General features: G+C 40.1%; 1 protein-coding gene and 1 pseudogene across 2 annotated transcripts in view; one reads left to right on the top strand and one right to left on the bottom strand.

Annotated features, from left to right (window-relative positions):
• The window catches only part of LOC148524268 (uncharacterized), a 36,844-nt pseudogene extending 22,984 nt beyond the window's left edge, over window positions 1-13,860 (bottom strand).
• FTO (FTO alpha-ketoglutarate dependent dioxygenase) overlaps window positions 1-22,872 on the top strand; it is a 345,229-nt gene that overhangs the window by 147,647 nt on the left and 174,710 nt on the right. For both annotated transcript variants that reach the window (XM_088471946.1, XM_088471947.1), the window contains exon 8: window positions 18,054-18,178. In XM_088471946.1, coding sequence (XP_088328072.1) covers window positions 18,054-18,178 — 125 coding nt within the window. The remainder of the gene's footprint in view (window positions 1-18,053; window positions 18,179-22,872) is intronic.

Below are 22,872 nucleotides of genomic sequence, written 5' to 3'. Positions count from 1 at the left end.
AGATGTGTGGCCAGTTTAAGGCCCCCATACATCAGAGATTGATTGCAGCAATCGTGCAATTTGCAAACGATTGTGTATAAAAATCTTTCCATTTTTCAATCGATTGTTGGCAATTCTGCAATCGATTGAAAATGGGAAAGATTTTTATACACAATCGATTGCAAATTGCATGATTGCTGCAATCAATCTCTGATGTATGGGGGCCTTTACTCGGCCTATGTTTGCTCGTGCCCTTCCCTCCCCCATTCCACCTGTTTAGGTTTAAGGATTCATATAAGATGCACACAAAAATAGATATGGATATATGTGCACGTTTATTGGAACATATGTACAATACAAAAATGTGGAACATACTGTAAACAAATAAGTACATCCAACTCTTGTTGAGTCCCACTATTATCAATATTCAGTTCATTTGAGATATATACAATTCCGAATACAATTTTTATTAATAATTATTCACTCAGTAGTCACTTTATTAGGTGCCCCAGAGATATGTGAGATAAACCAAGCACAGACTTATCTTATTTGTATATACAAATGTGTTAGCAGTTGATTGGTTGGAGCACCATTTAAGATTCCTAACGAGTGATAACAATAAGATCACTCGTTGCTAAATCTGGGCCTTGGCGTGAAAAAAAGCTGCGGCCGCTTCATCGTAGCACTTTGTATACAGATTCAGTCTCATTCACACACAAATATACAAGTGTCACATATCAAATTAATCAATGCAGTCTCATTAAGCTATTTTGTCACATCTGATATGTACAATAAAGACGCACTTTTGAGCAGAAAACACTTGGTGCAGCCTAGTTGCACGGGACATGGCTTGTTGAGTAGGATTGTTTGGTGCAACTTTCGGCAGTACTGTATATGGACATATATGTAGTGGTGATAAAGATGACATAATCATTCTGGCACATGTGGTACCCTCTCCCTGCATGTAATATATCTTTCAACTTCTTATATGGAGAGGATGAGGGAAAAATCAGAGAGAAGGGGGGAAAGAGGGAGAAAAGCACCAGTGCCGGGCTCCACAGCACAAAGGACAGCTGTTAGCGCTTTTCCTCACTTTTGAAATTATATATTCATGTAGGCGCATAGACAATATGCAAATAACAAAACAATAAAAATAAGTAGTATATGATCTAGGCTGCTGTCCTGTAACTGTCCCTTGAATTGGCAGACAAATTTATGGAAAAATTGGAGCGCCCAATAGTGTAGTATGTTGTAATAAATCACCAGGTTACAATTATACAAATATGTGAAGCCTCGTACCAAATAAAATAAATAAGTGATGAACAATTCCACTTTCATAGGAATCTGTAGTTGATGTACTCAGGCACAATTCATGCAGTCTTTGTGCCTCCAAATAATAGATATCACATAGCACAGGGATTGCCAAAGTGTTGATCGCGAACACTTCGACCAGTGTTCATGATCAACACTTTGGCCATCCCTGTGCATATACAAAGTTCTACAATGTAGAGGCCGTGGCTCGTTTCCATGCCAGATTCTGTTCATATACAGATTCAGTTACACACAGATAAGTGTGGCATATCAAATTAATCAGTGCAGTCTCGTGGCGCATCGTATTACGACTATACGCTTGTTCAAACAAAAAAGACACTATGCGCATGGGACCTAGCGGCTCCCCAGACTTCTTGAGCCACATGGCGTGCTGTCCGGTATAGTCATGTCTGGTATATTCATGAGTAGAAATATTTTACAGGCACTTCAGTCAACAGAGTGTGAGACTGGTTATATCTTGAGCTGTGCAGGCTCAGATAGGTTTGTGTTTTCCCATCAAATTTCTGCTCTCAGAAAGAGGTAAAACGTCATGTTTCATGGACAAACATCATCTTAGGCTATGAGAGGTGATTTTTGTCCACGAAAGATGACATTTTGCCTCTTTCTGAGACCCGAAATTTGGCTGAAAAAATCTGAATTTGAAAAATCCAAACCGATCTGAGCCTGTACATCTCTAGTTATATCAGAAGGTCTTGTGTGAATTGTAACTCCAATGCAATGAATCACCAAAATACAATTGTCATGTTACAGTATGAGAGAGGTTTTAAGACCATTACCAGCACCATTGGGGTCCAATGCCACAGTTCTTTTAATTGGTTGCAATGATCTTGTGGATCATTTTTATTTAATTGCCTGGCGTTCTCCAAAAAAAATTTTCCCTCACTTTTGTTTTGTTTTTGTTTTTTTAAAAACCATGTACATCATTTATATGATAAAATTATTTATAGTTTTTCATTGAATTCAAACATACTATATTGTTTCCCTATTAATGTAATTGGCTACTGCACCTTTTGTTGCATTTATTCTTAGTGTTCCTCCTGGAGCACCTTGTATACTTACATTATAATCTTGTTCAGATTATATAATATAGCTCAGAGGAAACACAATGTCATTTATTATGATTAACTCAGTATGATATGATTTCTTTAGGAATTTAATCTTTTTTTCTTTGCCTTCAATTCTTTGTTCACACATACAAAATAAAATGTTCCTTTCTCCTATGATCAATTTAGTGTTTTTATTTTATTTTTTCACATTTGTGTAGAATCTCATAAGTATCATGATAATTTATTCAGTTTTGTAGGAGTTACTGTAGGCCTGTATTAGGTCTATTGTGCTAGTCATTAAATAAAAATAACTATGTCTATTTTTAATTTATATAATATTGGCTTGTCTGTCATTAGTGCTCTTGCATAACCCTAGAAAATCCCTTAAGCATTTTATTTTAGCCATCGTTCCCTAATCATCCGGAAAGTCCGAGAGGCTACCCAAGACCAACTTATCTTTCCCAGTGAAGTTGGGGATCTGGGGGTTTGATTATGTATTATGCAGAAGGGACAGGTCTATGATAATGCATGGCACTGCACCCCTGCACCTCCCATATGAACCCCTCCCCAAGGGGACCTTTGAAAATCGCCAAGACTCATTGTAATTGAGCACATTTATCAGCACCCTAATGGCAGCAGAATTAGACAAGTGCCTAAAAAGTGTAATTAGCAGCCATGTGATATTAGAGAAGTAAATCATAAAAGTATTGTAAAACTTTTTTTTATTATTGTTGATGAAAAAATATACAGATGTGTCCTCATACAGCTAGCCTCAATACACCACGCAGCATGACATGCCTGGCATGCCTGTGCAACTCTGCTAGCGTCAGCAATTTTTTTCTGTGGAAAATGCATCTAAGTCGCAATGCGATCGACTAGGACGCACAAGCACTTACTGTGCTGATAAATTTGATATGCGACACTTATATATCTGTGTGCACCTGAGTCTGTATATAAAGCACAACGGAACTTGAAATAAAAAAAAGCTGCGGCCACTACATTGTAACATTATGTATACAGATTCAGGAACACAGTCGCACACCAATATGCAAGTATCTCATATCAAATGAATCAGCACAGTCTGTTCGTGCGTCCTAGTCTCATCGTATTGCGACTTAGATGCATTTTCAGCAAAGAGACGCAAAACAGACGCCCTCCGAGACTCACGGGACCTGGTGCCTAGAAGGGCTTATTGGCGTGACTAAAGCAAAGCTGTATTAGGACACATCTGTACTTAATGGATCTGGAATAAAATATCTCGATATCTGAAGCTTATGTAAGTACAAGTACAGTATATAATAAAAGGACTCTTCATTATTTATAGACATTTGTTTATATAGCCCTATATATTACACAGCTCTTATATTACACAGCACAGTTTATGGGCGGTATCCAATTAGCCCCGAATATTGTTCGGGCACTAATGGATCCCCGTCGAAAAACCGAGATTTGTCGCCGATTATCCCTGTTTTTCAACGATATTTTTTTTCACCCTATCCTATTATTTCAAACGAAATAATAGGATATATCTCACGAAAACACATAGGGCCCGTGATAAGCTCGCAGACCTATGTGTTTTCCCCTTTTTCGAGGTGAAAGAATGTCACTTATCGTGGATCAGGCAGCACTTCGGGGCTAATAGGATACCATCAATTAGCAGTGCTCTTACTACACAGATACACACTAGATACACACTAGGGTTACTTTTATAAGAAACCAATGAAGCTACCATTATGTTATTTGGCTTTGGGAAGAAACCGGAGCATAGAGAGAAAGCCAACATGAAGAGCGTGTTTGTTACGTTCTGAATCCTGAGCAGGTTCAAGGACTTTGAGAAGAAATTCTAATCGGGAAATGGCAGCTAAGTAGCGGGTCACTGTGCAATTTCAATATTCTAATGTCTGGTACCTTATTTTAATAAAACAGGGATAGGGGGATCTCCGCTTACTCTTGTACATGCTAACTATCAAAAGGAATCCATTTAGTCTATGGTATCGGATCAGTTGTGGGATTTCCAGTCCCCCATAAAGCTATAGACAAAAATCTGGTGAAATAGATAACTATGGTGGTTGTGTTGATATATTTAAGTAAGTGTTCAATATACAATAAGGGGCTTGTTTTTAATGTATAATATAGAACAGATGTAAATATTAGTGCAGGTGTATAAATAGTATAATATGATGTGTGTGTCACATAATACCTTTTAATTCTTACGGATGAGTATTAGCGAAGTATAAATTAGTTTTATGTATTCTGTTTAAATGTATATTGTCAGATAAACAATATAACTACAATCAGTAGTTTACCGTCTTGCACAATGATTTAAAAAAAAGTCTCACATGTAATAAAGACATTCAGAAAGTTCCCTCAATTTCAACAAAACTTGACTGTACGGCAAACGATAGAGACACAGGTACAAACCAAAGTTATTTACATTGCTCATTCAGTGTGCTCCATAACTGAGGTCTATTGTGTGTAGGTGACAGATCATTAAGGTAACTATACTGTAGTAGCCACTGACATTTAACATTGATCTTTAAATAATCTTGTATAATTACGACATAAATAGTACTTTATTTTAGGTGAAATCCTTGTTAAATTTAGTTGATAAATAAAGTTAGTGATCTCTGAACTCTAAAGATAAATGTGGCCATTGGTTGGCATTTAAGCAAAGCTAAATCATGGACAGATTAAGCTCCCCCCATGATCCACAAAGTCACACCCCTGAGCTGCAGTTAATGGCCTCATTCTGGTGATACAAGCTTCTGGTCAGCCCCAGCTATTTCCAAATTCATGATTTAAGGAACTATCATGAGTTATGAGTTTTAGTCATCTTAAAACAAACTGGATGATGTAGAATGTTCTCATTTAAATTAGTTTCTCTATTGAAGCAAAATTTCAAATACATGTCCTAGTCTAAAATGTTTAGCAATTTTTATTGTGCAGAAAGATAAAATGTTCTCTGATTAATTTTATATCAATATATAATATATATATTAATATTAATTAATATTTATATATAATATTGTTATATTCATTCATTCGTATTCATTAAATAATGTTTCCCTTACTGTCTACAAGATTGTAACCTGACTTACAGCAGTGCAATATTACAATATTTTAGAATCTTTCTATTTGATCACACATAAAAATGGAGCAACACTGATAGCAAAAGAGGATTATCATCTGCAATTATTGTCATTTTTGCCATATTCCTAAAAAAAATTGTGGCCATAATGCCGCTAGTTTAAAAGAGGTATAGGGGAGAAACTTTGTGTGTATACATGTCATTTATACATTTACAAAAGGTACCTATGCTCAGGATAGGGCTCATACAACTTGTTTTTAGCAAGTAGTCAAGAGAAATGAAGTCCCAATTTCCTATCAAGCCAAAAAAGGCACTTGTTTTAGCAATCCGCTGCTAATGTACTGTACGTGAAAGATTTAATACTTGCTGGAAAGATTTGCTTCTGTTTTATTAGGGCTGCCATTGAGAAAGCAAGAGCAGAACTTGAGAGAGGTGCTTCGAGATTTCTTAATGGGCTGTCAGGGGCAAGACACCCGGTCTAGGTTTTGCCAGCACTCTTCCTGTGCATTAAAAGCAACAGGGGCCAAGCAGCGCTTACAGAAGTATGAATTACTTGATGCCTTCTCTGTTCCATATGGTCAGCCGCGTCTCAAACAATTAATCACTTACAGAATCTTTGCATTGGATTTAAGGTTTCAGCTGTAGATGTGCCAGGGGGGCAGCAGGAGGGAGGGGGGGGGACCTAGTAAGCATAAAATAGCAAGTTTAATAACACTGGGCGCCAAAGTCTAAGCAGCTGGATTCTATAAACAACACTTCTCATCCCCGCCTCACCTTTACAATGCTATTATTTTATGGGATGCTTACTATAAGAAATATGAGAATATTTATATGCATGTGTGTATAAATATCTGTAATGATTTATGCTTCCATATTTTTGTGTGTGCATTAATGTACTAATCCGAACATTAGTACTGAAATGCCCATTTTATACAACGCACAGATAAATATTACATTTATATGTTGAATCCAAAGTGGAAACACACACACACACACTCTGCATAAATGTCAGTTGTGCCTCAGGGTTCTGCAATACGCTAGTACATTTATTTGTAGGGTATCAGAAGAGTACGTAATAGAAGTATCTGGTAGGAGTGAAAACATTATCTTTCTAAATGTGGGTTGTGTATTTTCTCTTTTACTTTATTTTATGTTGTGTCGGATTACTAAGCATTATAAAAATTGTTGTTCAATTTTTAGGGTTGTATATATAAATGCACTGGGTCACACATTCTATATACTACTTTTAGAACCCTGGCAGCTAGTACTGTACCAGGGTTTTTCCAAGATCACATTTTTTTTCTTGAACTTACCTTTGAGCTCAGTACAATCCATTGTAGAGAACTGAAACTACAGTCACACCGCCTTTAGCAGGCCTCTTTCTTAAATTTAGCTGCCAGACACTGACATTTATGAAAAGACGCTACTGTGAGGCCATCTGGAGCATTGAATGAGTTCCAGAAGCCAGTGGATGCGAAGGAAGATAATATAATGAGTCCAAAATCTCCAAGGCATTCCACAAAAAGTCCTTTGTGAGAGTATTGGCTGAAAAAAAAATTCTATATCCCGGTCCACGAGCCGTTTGCAAAACACCATCTAGAAGATACTACAGAAATGTGACAGAATTTCTTGTGATCTGACACTTTTGGCTCCTACGAGTGATATACAACTGTACATGGCTAAAAAGAATGGGGGCAGCTAAACATCACATCATTTTATATGTGCTTGTAGACAATCTCATTGCAGAACCAAGGCCAATGCTGCTAAAAGAGCCTTCACTCTTCTACAAAGTCTTTCTGTTAGACTTTGGAACATGTGGGGCATTGCATCCTTCCCCAAACTTTTACCCCAAAGTTGGTAGCACATCATTCTCTAGAATGTCGTTGTATGCTGTACCATTAAGATCATCCTTCACTGGAACTATGGAGCCCTGGCCAAGCATTATAAAGCAGCCACAGCCCATTATTCTACCCCCACCAAATTGTACAGTTGCAGGAAGCGTTATGCTGGCGTCCACCAAACCCAAATTCATCAGTCACACTGCCAGATGCCTTGTGACTGCAGAAAACCAATTTCTACTGCTCCAAAGTCCAATGGCAGGTGATGTACACAACTTATGACAGTGTTTGGCATTGTTCATGATGATACGAGACTTGGGTGTGTTTACTTGGCCATGGAACTCAACCATGAAGTTCTCAATGAACAACTCTTGTTGATCTTGCTTCCAAAGGTGGTGAGTGCTGCAAACAAGGTAAAACTGTGGCCAACCGCTTTGCGGCAGAGCTGTTATTGCTTTGGCAGCAACTGGCAGTCTTTTTAGGACCGATGGCAAGACGAATGGGTCACATTATAGCAAAATCCTTAGTGAAATTCTGCTAAGCTCTGCCAAAGAGCTCAAACTTGGGAGATTTTTGTATTTCAACAGGCTAAAATTTCAAAGCTCACTGCACAAGCAACACTTTTTAAAATGAAGGAAATTAAGAAATTTATGTCTGAATGGCAAATGCCCTTCATTGTTGCTAGATAAATATCCGAAATGTTCTACTGACTATAATAGATTATCTCACTTCTAGCGGCTATTGGGAAAACCTAGACCTCTACTTAAGTCATCTGGCCTGTGATCTGCAATACAATGATTATCATGGTTGGTTCTTGACAAACTGCAAATGGCACAGAAGTTATTTTGCTTTGCCGGTGGCTTGCCCCTTCGACAAGACTAGCTACCAAAACACTGCTCCACTGTTAATAGAACTGTTCTCTCCCCGAGTCCTTGCTCCTTCCCCCTACTCCAAACCTCATTTGAACGCCTCTACTCAGCTGCATGTTGACTGGCGCAGTGCGTTTTGGAGGAGAAAATTGGGTGAAATGTGTGCGTAATAATTATAGCTGAGCGATTTAGCTTTGGCTCCGATCTTCCAGCCTAGTTCGAATCTCAGAATGAGGCAAAACATAATTTTTTTATGGACACTTGTACCGAGATATATAAGAAACGTGTGGTGTACTGCGCTCCTTTCCTATGCCCGGAGTTATATACTATAGATAATAGTGTATAGATATGGGCTGTTGCATATAAAATCTCTATTTGCAGCCTAAGGTATCTATGGTCTCTCCTGTGCCGCTAATGTAAATATAACTATAAAAGCCATATACCTTATGGGTGCAGTAATAGAGTCCAAATATCATCTGTGCCGAGATGCCTGTGAAAAATGACGTATTGATGTTCTGAAGTCCGAACTTGGTGGCAAAATCCGAGCCAAAACCGAACCACTCATCTATATCTTTATCTGGGGAGGGTATGTAAGTGTGATGTTATGGGGGGGCATGTGTGACCATTTTAGGGATGAGCAGTTAGGACTCTGTGGAATCCGAACCGGTCCGAACATAGGGGTTCCAAGTCCATCCAAGCCGCGGCTCGGGTGTTCCCGTCTGACTCGGATCCCACTTCGAGGCTGAACGTCATCCTCCCGATGTTGGATTCTCACGAGACTTGGATGACATTTGGCCTCTATATAAGGCGCCGCGCCCGGTTCAGTTTTGGATATTACGTCATCTGCACCGAGCTCATGACAAGTATTTTATAACATCAGAAACTACTGCTAAAAAAAATTACAACAAGCAGTCCAGGATCAGCTAGCTTCATTCTCTTTACTAGATCCCAGCATCTGCAATCTCCACCGCCAACACCTTCATCCTCAATATCCTGAGTAATGATCAGAGGTAGTCCGGCATCCAATTTGCAAGGTGACTCATCCCCTTTCCGGGACTCCTCAGACGAATACTTGAGCACTAGGCCTGCTGCTGCTGGGGGTGGATCTTCATCCCAGAATTGGACCAAGAAGACTACTAGTAGTAGTTTAACAAAACAATTAACTGTTAAACAATCCTTTGAAATGGGAAACAAGTATGACAGATGGATATTAGATCAGCGTCCAATATCCACAATTAATGCAGTGGGTTTTACACAGTTAATTGAGGTTCTGTGTCCCTGGTACCAAATTCCATCTCTGTTTAATTTTACCTGAAAATCCATTCCTCCGCTGTACCAGGACATTAAAAAGAACCTAATTATTGCCCTACAAAATGCCATTGTACCAACTGTCCACTTATCCACAGATATGTGGACAATTGGTAGTGGACAAACTAAAGATTACATGACTGTGACAGCCCACTGGGTGAGTGAATCGCCTTCAGCAGCAGTAGAAGCAGTAACTAACAAACAACGCCAGCTCATTCAGAAGCAGGCTACTCTGTGTATCACCGGATTCAATAAGAGGCATACCGCTGACATCCTCTTAGAAAAACTAAGATGTCATAGAAACATGGCTTACCCCACTTGGACTCTCCTTAGGATTTGTGATTTCTGATAACGCCACAAATTTTGTAAAAGCATTACAGCTGGGTGAATTTCAACACATCCCCTGTTTTGCTCACACGATCAACTTAGTGGTGCTGGGTTTACAGGGGATGCTGTCTGTATCCTGAAAAATTTCGGGACATTTTTGGGCATTCAGCAACAGCATACAGGAGATTGCAGCACCTGCAAGAGCAGTTTAATTTGCCCTGCCATCAACAGAAGCAATAGGTGGTAACAAGGTAGAACTCCACCCTTTATATGCTTCAGCAGATGGAGGAATAGCAAAAAGCCATCTATAGCTATACAACAAGCCATGACATTGGGAGAGGAGGGGGAATGTACTTTAGCCCAACACAGTGGAGAGTACTGTGCTCAAACCATTTGAAGTAGCCACATGTGAAGTGAGTGCTGACACTGCTAGCTTGAGTAAGGTGATTCCCCTAATTAGGCTTTTGAAAAATCAGCTGGAGACATTGAAGGAGGAGATCAAACAAAGCGAATCCGCAAAGTATGCCGGACTTGTATTTCAAGTGCTTATTCACCATGATCTTGAAATCTGATCACTACATTTTAGCAACCATGCTTGATCCCAGGTTTAAGTCATATGCTGTGTCTTTCTTTCCAACTGACCCAGATCTTAAAAGATGCAAAGAGCTACTGGTGAGCAAGTTGTCAATTATCACAAGCACTACGACGTCTCCTTCAATTTATTCAGCAGTAGCCAGAAAAAAAATCAGCTTTCCCAAAAGACCCAGTGGTGATGCATATAAGTCAACCCAACATTTTGACATCTGGTCAGTTCTAAAAGAATTGCCCAACATTAGTAACACCTCTACCGTAACTCCCATCTGATACGATCACCATCCAAAGAATGGTAGAGCATTATTTTCATGACACCATACAAATAGACATATCACAGAGTCCCTTCGAGTACTGGAAGGAAAAAAAGGCAATTTGGAGGCCCTTGTATGAACTGGCTTTGCATTACTTAAGCTACCCACCCTCCAGTGTGTACTCGGAGAGAGCTTTCAGCACAGCCGGGAACCTCGTGAGCGAACGCCGTAGGAGGCTACTTCCTCAAAATGTGAAAAAGATGATGTTCATGAAAATGAACTGGAAATTCCATGAGGAATACCTTTCCCGGGAATTACATCACAGTACAGAGTCTTCTGTAATGGTGGATTCCAGAGGGGATGAATTAATATTGTGTGAGGATGGCAATGACGGTGTAATCTTGCGACAGTTGAGCTGTTGCCTTAAGCCGATTGGTAGCTTGTTTTGTGGGGGCCCAAACAAACCAAGCACTTCAGCCACAAAAGTGGCAGTCCCTGTCGCTGAAATGCTTGATTTGTTGAAGTGTGCATGTCCTTTTTAATATCCAACATAAGGGTGGGCGGGAGGTCCCAAGAACAGCTCCATCTTGCACTACCTTTAATTTCTTCCACTGCTGTGTGGCAATGTTTCATAAATGTGCTTTAAACTGTGGTGTCTGTGCCGCTGCTCTGTTGCTTAGTAATCAGTCAGCTCACTGCAGCCTTTGGCCAACAAAGGTGAAAACAATATTGTAAGCTGTGAGGTGATCTAAATTCACTGTAAATGACTGGAAAATAATGTTATTGAGGTTAATAATACTCTAGGAACAAACAAAAAAAAAATTATGTGATTTTAGCTTTTTTTGGGCAATTTTTGTAAAAAATCCAAAACCAGTCACGGCAGGTTGGTGGAATCCAAAGCCAGACGACGATTCAGATCAAAATCCAGCAAAAATGGTCCGGCACACATCCCTAGACCATATTAATGTTATTTAATGGTGATCGTATTAATGTTTGTGTGCGCTGAATAATGTAATTTGAAGGTGTGTGTGTTAATTATCAGTGCATTTTAATGTTTTACTTATATTTATATACAGTAGAATTCTAGTTTCATAAACAAATCCTCAAGTGATTATGTATATATTATATGTATATAATATATTTTTTGGGGGGTAAGTGGTAGCGGGGACTGTGTACTCCTATGGAGAGTATGTGTTGGTAACAAACACATACACATATTCCAGTGTGAAGGGTGGAGGTTGAATACTTTTTCTAGGCATTTCATAATTGGGCCGTTGAATTTTTGTTGTTGTGTACTTTTATTTTATTGCACTTCTGCTCCTTCTAAATGCTCATATTTTATTCACTTTCTTCTCAACTTTCTTCACAACTTTATTATGACAGATACAAGTTTTTGGTACAGATCCTATTGACCTCTCTACATGTCCTGTTAACCTGGTCTTTAAATATAAGGTCACCAGTGCAAGTCCATCTCACTCAGGAAATAGTCAAAAGAAAGTGTTGGCATTTTGCAAACATTGAAAATAGCACACATGCCCTCCTAGCATTGAGGCCTGATAAGGCACAACCCAGAGAAGTGTTTGTTATCCACTCATTTGACCTCTAGCCCCTGACTGTAAAATACCTCCATTAGCTCAAGATAGTAGGTGAAGGCTTCAGTCAACCCTAAGGGGAAGCATCGGTCAGAGAACTAGTACTTGTCATCAAGCCCCATTATCACATTTGCTGTAATAGGTTTCTGCAGTCATGTGCAAGCCCCTCTAACTACAAACAAGACTCAGGCACATTGTGGTGACCACAGCCAGCCTCCTGTTAATGTAACATTGTAAATATTGTGCTAACCAATTATTCAACTCTTCTTGACTGTTAGAACAGTTCTGTTTAATCAGATATTCATTCGGATATCTCATTGCCTGCTGCCATTGTCTGAGTATGCCCGTCCCACATCTGAAGTCACTGATTTGGTGAATTAATAAACTGTCCATTTACCTGTAAATGTTTTAGCAGCCTGTCTTTACCTCCTCTTCCTGCTTACATATTATGCTTTTTTTAAAGGGCCTTCTTCTCCCTGACTAGCATATTGGTGGGATTATCTCTGCCTTATTTTCTGTAATTGCCTGTACTAAGACGAAGGATATAACACAATGGGCTAAAGGTAATAGCCTGTGAGTCGGCGCCGCTGCGGGAATACATGCGCGTATGCCTGTATTTTTAAAGCAGCAAGCATGTTAAAGGCTTGCATATATTTTCGCAGCAGGCTATTACAATTCGCCCATTGATTTATATAAAAGGAATCTGTATGTAATAGGTTCAAAGCCCGACAGCAGGAGATCCCGACGCCAGCTGGTAAGTACCCTAACCGTCCCCTCTCCACCCCTTAACCCTAACCCTCCCTTAGAGGTGCCTAACCCTAAAACTCCCAGGGTGGTGCCTAACCCTAAGTCTCCCCCGGGGGTACCTAAACCTAACCCCCCCTTCCCGCGCCCTAAACCTAACCTCCCGGGGAAGTTACCTAACCCTAACCTACCCCCCAAAACCCTATCCCTCCCTCCCCCCACGTGGCTAACGCTAAGGACGCCCCAGACTTCACTCGTTCGGGCTGTCGTCCTTCGGCATTCCGGCGTCAGGATTCAGATAGGTGTCGGTATTTTGACACCTATCTGAAGTCCCCCGTCGGGCTTCTCGTGTCGGGATATAGACCAGCGGCATTTAGTCCGCCGGTCTATAAACTGCATCCCATATAAAAGGTTCTGATTGAATATATGTGATAAATAACCAATTAGAATCGGCAGTAAAATAATGTAGTATTTTTGATCGTTCTGTCTCCTATGGATCTCCTTTCCCTTTCAGACATCCCCTGCTTAATCAAAACTTTTGTCTTAAACAAATGAGTGAGAGCAGAAACTCCCCCAATTACATGATCTTGACATCCGTAAAGAGCTGAATAGTGCTCTACTGTCCACAGCTCTATGATAGACTCTGGGGCTGATTCAGCAGTGCATGCAAATGCACTGCTGATCGCAGATTCACGATTATCGGAACTCTGCGCAGGACCCAGTATGCGAGTGTGCAGAATGAGTCCTGCGTAGTCGCACGCAGCTCCTTCTGTGCCTCTGTCTGATTGAAAGCCAGAGGCTTTTGAGGGGCCCGCCTTGTTTTCCAGGAGTGGCAAAGCCAGGGATTCAGTGTCCTTACTCACCTGGCTGGCGGCCTGGTGCCGTTCACCATCTCGACTATCGACCAGTGCTGGGATCGCAAATGCAGCAGGGGATGCCATACACCTCCTGTTTCATTTGCATAGTAGCAAGGACGGAATTGTAAAGCTGCCTGCGTGCTGCTCTGCAATTGCAATCCTTGCTGAATCACCCCCTCTGTGTTGAGTTATGGACTGACATAGGGCCTGATTCAGCATGGATCTGCTGCGAAAAATATGCTAATGAATGCAGTCGCAAAGCCGTCGCAGAGCTAGCATAGAGACGCCCACTACTGTTATCTCACATCCTTAATACCTTGCAATCCTGCATATACATTGGTAACATCAACCCCTCACGCACAATTACAGCAGGTCTGACATGCCGCAGAAACTACAAGTCTTGTTGCACGCAGTGAGTACTTGAGCTGCGTATGCTCTCTCAGTGGCTAATTTATGCACGCCGAGGAAACGGCGTTCAAAGGGATAGGCACGCCTGCGTTTCTTTGACCACTCCCCCATCACCACCCCCAAATGCTCACAACCTGTCACTCACTCTGCAATGGCTTTCATTCTGCTTGAGTGATCGCAAAACGATCGCAATGCTAACTCACACGTGCTCTGCATTCGCATGTGCAGTATGCACCATCAACCGATCTGCGTACATTGTTGCAATAGTGAACCATTCTGAATCAGGTCCATAGTACGCTATCACTGAGGAAAAGGGAGCAAAGCCTTTGGGATCAGGTAACGGGTTTCATGGACAGGACCCTCCACTCTTATTTGATATGTAGGTGAACTGTTTAAGTAAAGAGGATTGCCTATACAATGAATAAATTATTGTACTGTGCCACCCTTCGGAACATTTGCAGACACAAAATACTTAAAACCCAGCCTACTGTACAAAGCCTTAATGACAATCAAGCACGAAAACTCACCATAGTCATCTTTGAATATGTTGTTGGTTCGAGGAAACAAACGGGCATAACTCAGAGATATTTAATGGTGGTCCTTTACAAACTTGCTTAAAATAACCCTAACAGTAAAGCGATGTAGAAAAAAAGCTGAGGTTATTTTGGTCAAAAGTAGTGAGTTATAATGGGGTATGTTATTGGACTTTATACCGTAACTCATCTCATCCCTTTTGACATTTGTCTGGCAAGTAATCTGTCCATTATTAAATAAGACACACTGAGATCACCCACATGATGTGCTTTTTACAGATGAATTAGTGCTCTAATTTAAATGGCATCACTAATCATAAAATGACTTTATGTTCAGCAATATATTATAACTTCTCATAGTATATTATTTTTGTGTGCCACTGACAAAATATGTAGCAGCTATTGATTTTGCCTACATAGTTGGCTATTGCACTGGCAGTTTATGTGGCTTTTCTGGCACTAATTGCTTATCGTACTTTTTGTCACTTTGTGATTCATTTAAGAACATGTGTCTTATAACTTATATGCACGGACACACTTGAGTTTAAGTAGACATTCTTAATGTTTCTAATTCTCCCACTGTCTCTCTTTAGTTATCCATTTGGTTGCACTTTATAAAGATCTAATATTAACTTATTTCGTCATAAGCAAATTATTAATCAAAAACGTCAATATAAATTGTCTTTGTCTGAGAATTGTATTGTACGGCATGTGTGTTCAACCATCATAATGTCCACAATGAGAACGGGGAAACTGTTACTGATTTAAAGTATTTTAACAGTTTCGTCTCAAAACATACAGTAATACTTCATCATGTTTGAAGCCGACACTGTTAGAACACTTTAGATCGCATCATTATCATGTCAGAATACGGCGTTCAAACTAACAGTGTCCCCGTTCTCATTGGTGACATTATGATTGGCCATATGGAAACTACTTCCAAATTTGAAAGTCTTCACTGTATTAGTCTAATCCATCAAACCCATTCTTCTTTGATAACATGATTCTCAACCTGTTTTCTATGGTATGCAACAGTCATTCCATATTGTATTTCACACACAATAAATATCCTGTCTAGTGTCATTAGTTATAAGTGAATATTGATTAAATATGTGTAGACTGAAAATATAAAGCACCATCTCTACAAGTTATTCACACACGGACTGCTTAGTACAACGTAGTGTTTCAAACTGAATTTAGTTTTTAGCTTTTTTTTTTCCCCTTTTAACCTAGTTTTTATCATTTTATGGTTTATAATATTTTCATATGTAGAATCTTCCTGCTTTATGTGTTATTTGTTTTGCATTTTTTATTACACATCCACATTGCATTTTTTATTGCACATCCACATTGCATTTTTTATTGCACATCCACATTGCATTTTTTATTACACATCCACATTGCATTTTTTATTACACATCCACATTGCATTTTTTATTACACGTCCTTTAGGGGTCCATTTATTAATTGCATTTGCATATCGATCTGGACATGCGATTATACCGCCCACATGTATTAAATAGCACACGCAGGGACTGGGGAAAGGAGTCCATCCCCTCAAACTGGGTGCAGAGACTGCATCAGCGATCTCTTCACTTCTGTGCCAGGATTCCTACACATGTGCAGTCTACTGACCACATATGCGCTGTGTAGCCCGTAGGCTATAGCAGCACAACACCAACTTCAGATGACATTAGTTGCGGGGGCCAAACTTCACATTCCGGAACTTGGTAAATTGGACCGCATGGCATTCCCTATAGAAACATAAACAGCGGCTGCTGTCGGAAATGGAGTGGTCTCTCCTTCTTACATTTGGGTGACACTAAATATTTGTGGGTATCCAATGAAAATGAGTGTTTTCAGGGAATATGCCACAAATATTTAATGATAAATAAGCCCCTTTGTCTGAGTCAATAAATAAAAAGCTAGCTTTGTTTGTTTTTCCTCTGATAATAATTTTATTATTTTCTAAAAAGGAAACGCACACGTGCATCATGTGTTGTTTAACAATACAGTGTCATTGATTTCAATAGAAGGCATCTTTACGTTTTTTTCTTTCAGTAAAATGCAACAAAACAAAAACCTCACTAAAAACTGCTTTTATGTAATGTGCCTATGCAGTGATTTTATAAGGTGAAAATATACTCATACTGTGATTCAAACAGCAAGTGCTCCTGATGTTGTATTACGTTCCACTTGCGTCATGGTTTTCAAAATGCATCTTCGAGGGTATACACAATAGGAAGGCCAACAGTAATTTTCCTTTTCCACCCAAAACCCAGCTCCAACCCGGGACACTGAGCATGGACTGAGCACGGGTCGGAGACAGGTTTTGCCTCTTTCACACCGGCTGTTGGACCCGGGTTATTTCCCGGGTCCACACCGGACCCGGTTTTCCGTGACCCAGGTCTTCCACCGTTACAGTGGACGCTAGGAGATTATGTTTGAGGCATGACCTGGGTCATCGTGACCTGGGTCACGCCGTTTACACTGCACTACTACCCAGGTCCTTCCCGAGGACAACACTGGTAGAGACCAGGGGCGGATTCTGGGGTCACTCGACTCAGGTTTTTCTTCAAGGAACCTTTTACACTGAGCAGCAACCAGGGAAGACCAGGCAATAAGCTGGGTTATTGCGTCAGTGGAAAAGGGGTATTAGCTACAAGCAATACTAATAACACTGTGAACAAACTAGCCTTTATAAACACAGTGGGTATGAGGATTCTGGCCTATCCATGCAGCAGTTATTTACAAATGGCACCCAGTGTATTTTATGCAACATCACTGTGATTGTTGTTATTACATTTCATTAGTATTACTACCTAGGACACAAAACTGACATGTATAGCCCAATGTTTTAACTGCAGGCAGATCTAAAATAATATATTGCATGTTAACACTGTAACTCCCTGTGTATCTTTTTTTATATATTTTTTTCTTTGCATGCAATTCTGTTTTTATAAGTTATAATCAGGAAATGTATGCATATAACACTATAGTCTTTTCACATATCTGGCTCTTCATATTACCTACATCCTCAACTAATTGAGGTAACAAGTGAGTTAATGCATACCATTTTATAGTTTGTTTTATGTGCCACACATATTGACTAAACTCCAAATATATGGTGCCCATTTTCAGCCATCACTTCCCATATTGATTAGTTGGCAAACATGCAATAATAATAATGAAAATATATTGATTTACTGTCCTCATTTGCCTATGAGCTTTTTTATTAATTTTACGTGTTTCTCCCTTCTTTTCTCTTTGATGTAATTGCTTCTCAGACGTGCCTTGTTGTAGAAGAGCTTGTAAAGGAGTACTGGACACCAGAGGAGAGGGACAAAGTACTAAAGTCTGTCTTACCATTACTAGCAGAACGCCATGACCTGCGACAAGAATGGCGAGAGAGGTGAGAAAAGCATAGCTGAAGGTTTTTACTTTGTATACACCTAAATCACAGTATTGCCTTTATTTCGTCATTGTTATTATTATTATTATTTTACAAAGACTCTTTCTTCCTTAAATAGAATATATATGTCTGACATGCTTCCATGAGAAATGACTAGACCAAGCCTACAATGGTGTAATCCCATTCCCAGCTAATAGCTACCATACAATCACTGTCTTAAATTGGAATACTGAAGTGTCTTGAGTGGTACAGATCCATCTCTGTCTCCGTTATCTCTTTAAAATTAGAACCATCCACTAAGGGTTGTCATTTATATTTGTCTCTGCATCTCAGACTTCCCAAAAGTGCAGATTCTTCCCAGCCAGTTGGCTCATTATAATTATGCACCACAAATAAATGATGTGACATCATAGGATATTTTGGCACCATGTAGCACATATAACAGAAATGAGTCTTTATTTAATAAAAACTTAGCAAATTAATTTGTGATCATATTAAAGTAATTCACTCATTACCATAATCATGAATGTCTAGGAAAACAGGAGTGCCAGAGGGGGTTGTGCCACAAAAGTACATTTATATAGTAGCACATCTTTGTGGTATCATATAACAGTAACCGTTCCTCTAGATGAACATTTATGACCATCATGATAGTGTCAGCAATTAAGCCACCGTAATTGTGTTTGGATCAGGAATGGCTTTAACCGATGAAAAAAAAATGGACTATCAATTTGGCTTCTGAATTGTTGCCTTATCCTGCAGCCTGGGTGGTGGCTTGGAGAGCTGGTTGTAACAAGTGGCCTTGCCAGTTGGACAGGCAGATAAGAAGATTGGTGTGATATGACAAAGAGTTCTACTTCGGGTTCTTTATTAAAATATATTTATTTTCTTAATTTAAAGAAAAACATTTGTACTGTCTTCAGAAATAAGTTATCATAAAGCATAGATTACTATACACAGCTACAACCCCACCTAACTTCACAGGATGGATAATAACATTTGTTATAAAGCCTCACTGTCCATACATGCTGGGCACTAGGACCCAGAATCTGCAGGGAGGTTTGACCTCCAACCTGATGTGCTACTGCACATGTGACTGCAGCCATCTCTGTACTGTGTGCAGTGGTGTCAGACTTGCCTTCCAGCTGCAGTGGAACTACACATCCCAGCATGCACTGCCACAGTTTTGCTATTAGGGCATGCTAAAACTGGAGAGCATTCTGGGATATGTCCAGCTGGATGTCCACGAGTTTGACATGGTGGGAGACAAGTCTACTACTTAGCTCCTATGAGACCCGTTAATACATGTTAATTAAAGCTGTTCTAGATCCCTGCACCACTCTCCGTTTGCAGCATATACTCACCGGCTACACCGTTCACCTGATTTGGATGTAATTACCCCCAAATTAAATCTGAAAGTCTGCAGTTAAAGCACATCTTGTTTGTTTCATTACAAAGCCATTGTGGTGGTGAATAGAGGCCAAAATATGAAAATTCTGTCAATGTCCCAATATTTATGCACCTGACTGTATATGTTAGTAATAATTTATGTAAAACTTTGTTATAGTAATTTTTACTAGCATTTAGGCGTTCACTGTAGTCTTCCCTGAGACAGATTTGGACAGAACAGTACCACCCAGCTAGTAACAGCACCAGTGGTACGGTCATACTAAAACATGATGTGTACTATCGCGCATGTTTACATGTCTTTACTACTGTTACAATACTAGTAAATAACAGTATGAGCAGTTTGTGATCATAAAGTTAAACATTTTTACTACATTGTGAACCCTTAAGTTATATTTCAATGTAATCTTGAGACGCTAATACTCAATGATTATTTTATGTGGATCACATAAAACTGTAATTATGTCTCCGTTAAATTGACTCTATAGTTGTAACTGCGGCTGTGTTTTTACTTTTAACTGTGTTTCAAATAACCAAGCACTTAATATTACCAATAATTAACTGATAGCATTGTGTATAGCATTGGTACATATAGCCTGAGACAGGATGAAGGGATATTATAAAGTAAAAAGGGCTGATATTATAACATACAGGACTTGTGCACAGAGCCGTAACTAGACTTTTTGGTGCCCTGTGCCAGAAAGAGCATTGGCGCCCCCCTCATTTTTCAAAGGGACATAATATACCCAAAAAAGGGGAATGGCCTCATGGGGAAGGGCCAGGGAAGAGATAGGGGAGGCCAGGAGATGCTGGGGATAAAATAAGAGGAAACTACAAGTGAGAATGATAATAAACAGAAATTTGACAGACCCAAACAGCGCCCCCTGACCTGTGGTGCCCTGTGCGATGGCACCGGCTGCACTACCCTAGCTACGGCCCTGATGGGCACTACTGCCTGAGAGCCAGTGGGGAGGGCAGCCCGAAAGCTTGGGGGATGATGCCTGCTTTCATACTTATGGGGACAGAGTGGGGATGTTGAGATAACTCCCTGTGTGGCTGCACTACCCTAGCTACGGCCCTGCTTGTGCACACCGCGATACCTAATCAATAAAACTGAGAGTAGTTGCTAATGTGAAATTTCATTGTTTTAAGATTGATAGCAGACCGTCACCTATATTTAAAAGCAAAGCATAAAACATGTTGTGCCTGTAAGCACCCCAGACAAGTAATAATTTATTCTGTTAATATGATCAATTCCAATTAAATTGGACAGAACTTGTATGTTTGGATGCCAAAGGAAGTTAATTTAATTAGTTAAATTATTGTGTTTGCGTAACTGGAGTGGTCACTGTTACTGCACATGTTATTTTAGTCAGAGCATCATATGGAATATATTCAGCAATTTGTTACCGTCACGTTTTGCACACTTGTACAGCCTAGCCAATCCACGCTTGGTTTAATTTACTGTTGATCTCATTTTTCATTGACCAAATCATTGTAAGTGTGGTTATCTTTTTAGATTACTAACAGATCTGTGTTACGAAGGTCATGTCATTGCTGCAGGATGTTTTCTAGCTAAACAAACGCAATTTCAAAGAGCAGAGATTTGTTGAAGTCTAAAACTATGACATTAGGCCGGGGAGCCAGTATCATGTCGCCATGTAAACACAGCCTTAACAACTTGAGATCCTTTGAATAAATATGATGTGGTGGACTTGTTAAAAGAAATAGGCCAGAACTTCCTAATTTTGCTCCGTTTGTTTATGGTAGGTGACAGCGCTGTGACAGACATAGCGCTAACAGGACTGCCAAGGTATTTCTGGTTCTGTTTTTATTCCAGGTGACCCTTACTTGACCTAATGTGCGATGTAGGTCATCCCTTGTTCTTGTAACCTGCAAACACTACTCTGGAGTGCAGAGGGGAACTGTGACATTTGTAAACAATGGGCCTGATTTAGATTTATGTAAATTTGATATTTACCTAAATCTTCGTAGTGCAGCGCTGTACGTGAGCAGGAGCTGCACTGCGCATGTGCACATCAGGTCTTGTGATGTCGCTCGCAGTTCCCCAAAAGCCACAGCGTGATCAACATGCTGCTGTCATTTAGGGTCAAAGATGGGGAGAGTTACAGGAAACGGGGGGGTGTCAGGCCCGTTTTATGAGTGTGACTGCAGCTCCACTGACCCCAGCAGCGGGATTTTGCCAGACATCCTGAGTAACCTGAGGGTATACTCAGATGTCCAATGTTCATGCAGTTGATGAAATGCTGAGGATCGGAGAAGCCACAGTGGGCGTCTTTTTACTTAAGATGTCTCCTGTGGCTTTTGCATATTTTAGCACAGCCGCTGTGTACAAAGACGCAACTCTTGTTTCTGTACAGTAAGTGTCTGATTCAGACACTATCCCTTATCCCACTAGTACAGCCATGGCCAAAGTTTTGAGAATGACACAAGTATTGGTTTTCACAAAGTTTGCTGCTTCAGTGTTATTAGACCTGTTTACTGAAGTAAAATTACAAGCATTTCATAAGTGTCAAAGGCTTTTATTGACAATTACATTAAGTTTATGCAAAGAGTAAATATTTGCAGTGTTGACCCTTCTTTTTCAAGACCTCTGCAATTCGCCCTGGCATGCTGTCAATCAAATTCTGGGCCACATACTGACTGATGGCCGCCCATTCTTTCCTAATCAATGCTTGTACAGTAGTTTGTCAGAATTTGTGGGTTTTTGTTTGTCCACCCGCCTCTTGAGGATTTACCACAAGTTCTCAATGAGTTTAAGGTCTGGGGAGTTTCCTGGCCTTGGACCCAAACTTTCAATATTTTGTTCCCCGAGCCACTTAGTTATCACTTTTGCCTTATGGCAAGGTACTCCACCATGCTGGAAAAGGCATTGTTCGTCACCAAATTGTTCATGGCTGGTTGGGAGAAGTTGCCCTTGGAGAATCTTTTGGTACCATTCTTTATTCATGGCTGTGTTCTTAGGCAAAATTGTGAGTGAGCCCACTCCCTTGGCTGAGAAGCAACCCCACACATGAATGGTCTCAGGATGCTTTACTGTTGGCTTGATACAGGACTGATGGTAGCGCTCACCTTTCCTTCTCCAGACAAGCGTTTTTCCAGATGCCCCAAACAATGTGAAAGGGGATTCATCAGAGAAAATAACTTTACCCCAGTCATCAGCAGTCCAATACCTGTACCTTTTGCAGAATATCAGTCTGTTCCTGATGTTTTCCTGGAGAGAAGTGGCTTTTTTGCTGCCCTTTTTGACACCAGGCCATCCTCCA

This window comes from Taudactylus pleione, unplaced genomic scaffold (genome assembly GCF_031769625.1).
Source record: "Taudactylus pleione unplaced genomic scaffold, aTauple2 ptg000117l, whole genome shotgun sequence".
NCBI lineage: Eukaryota > Metazoa > Chordata > Amphibia > Anura > Myobatrachidae > Taudactylus > Taudactylus pleione.
The sequence above is the reverse complement of the archived record's forward strand: the minus strand, read 5'-3'. Positions and strand labels throughout refer to the sequence as shown.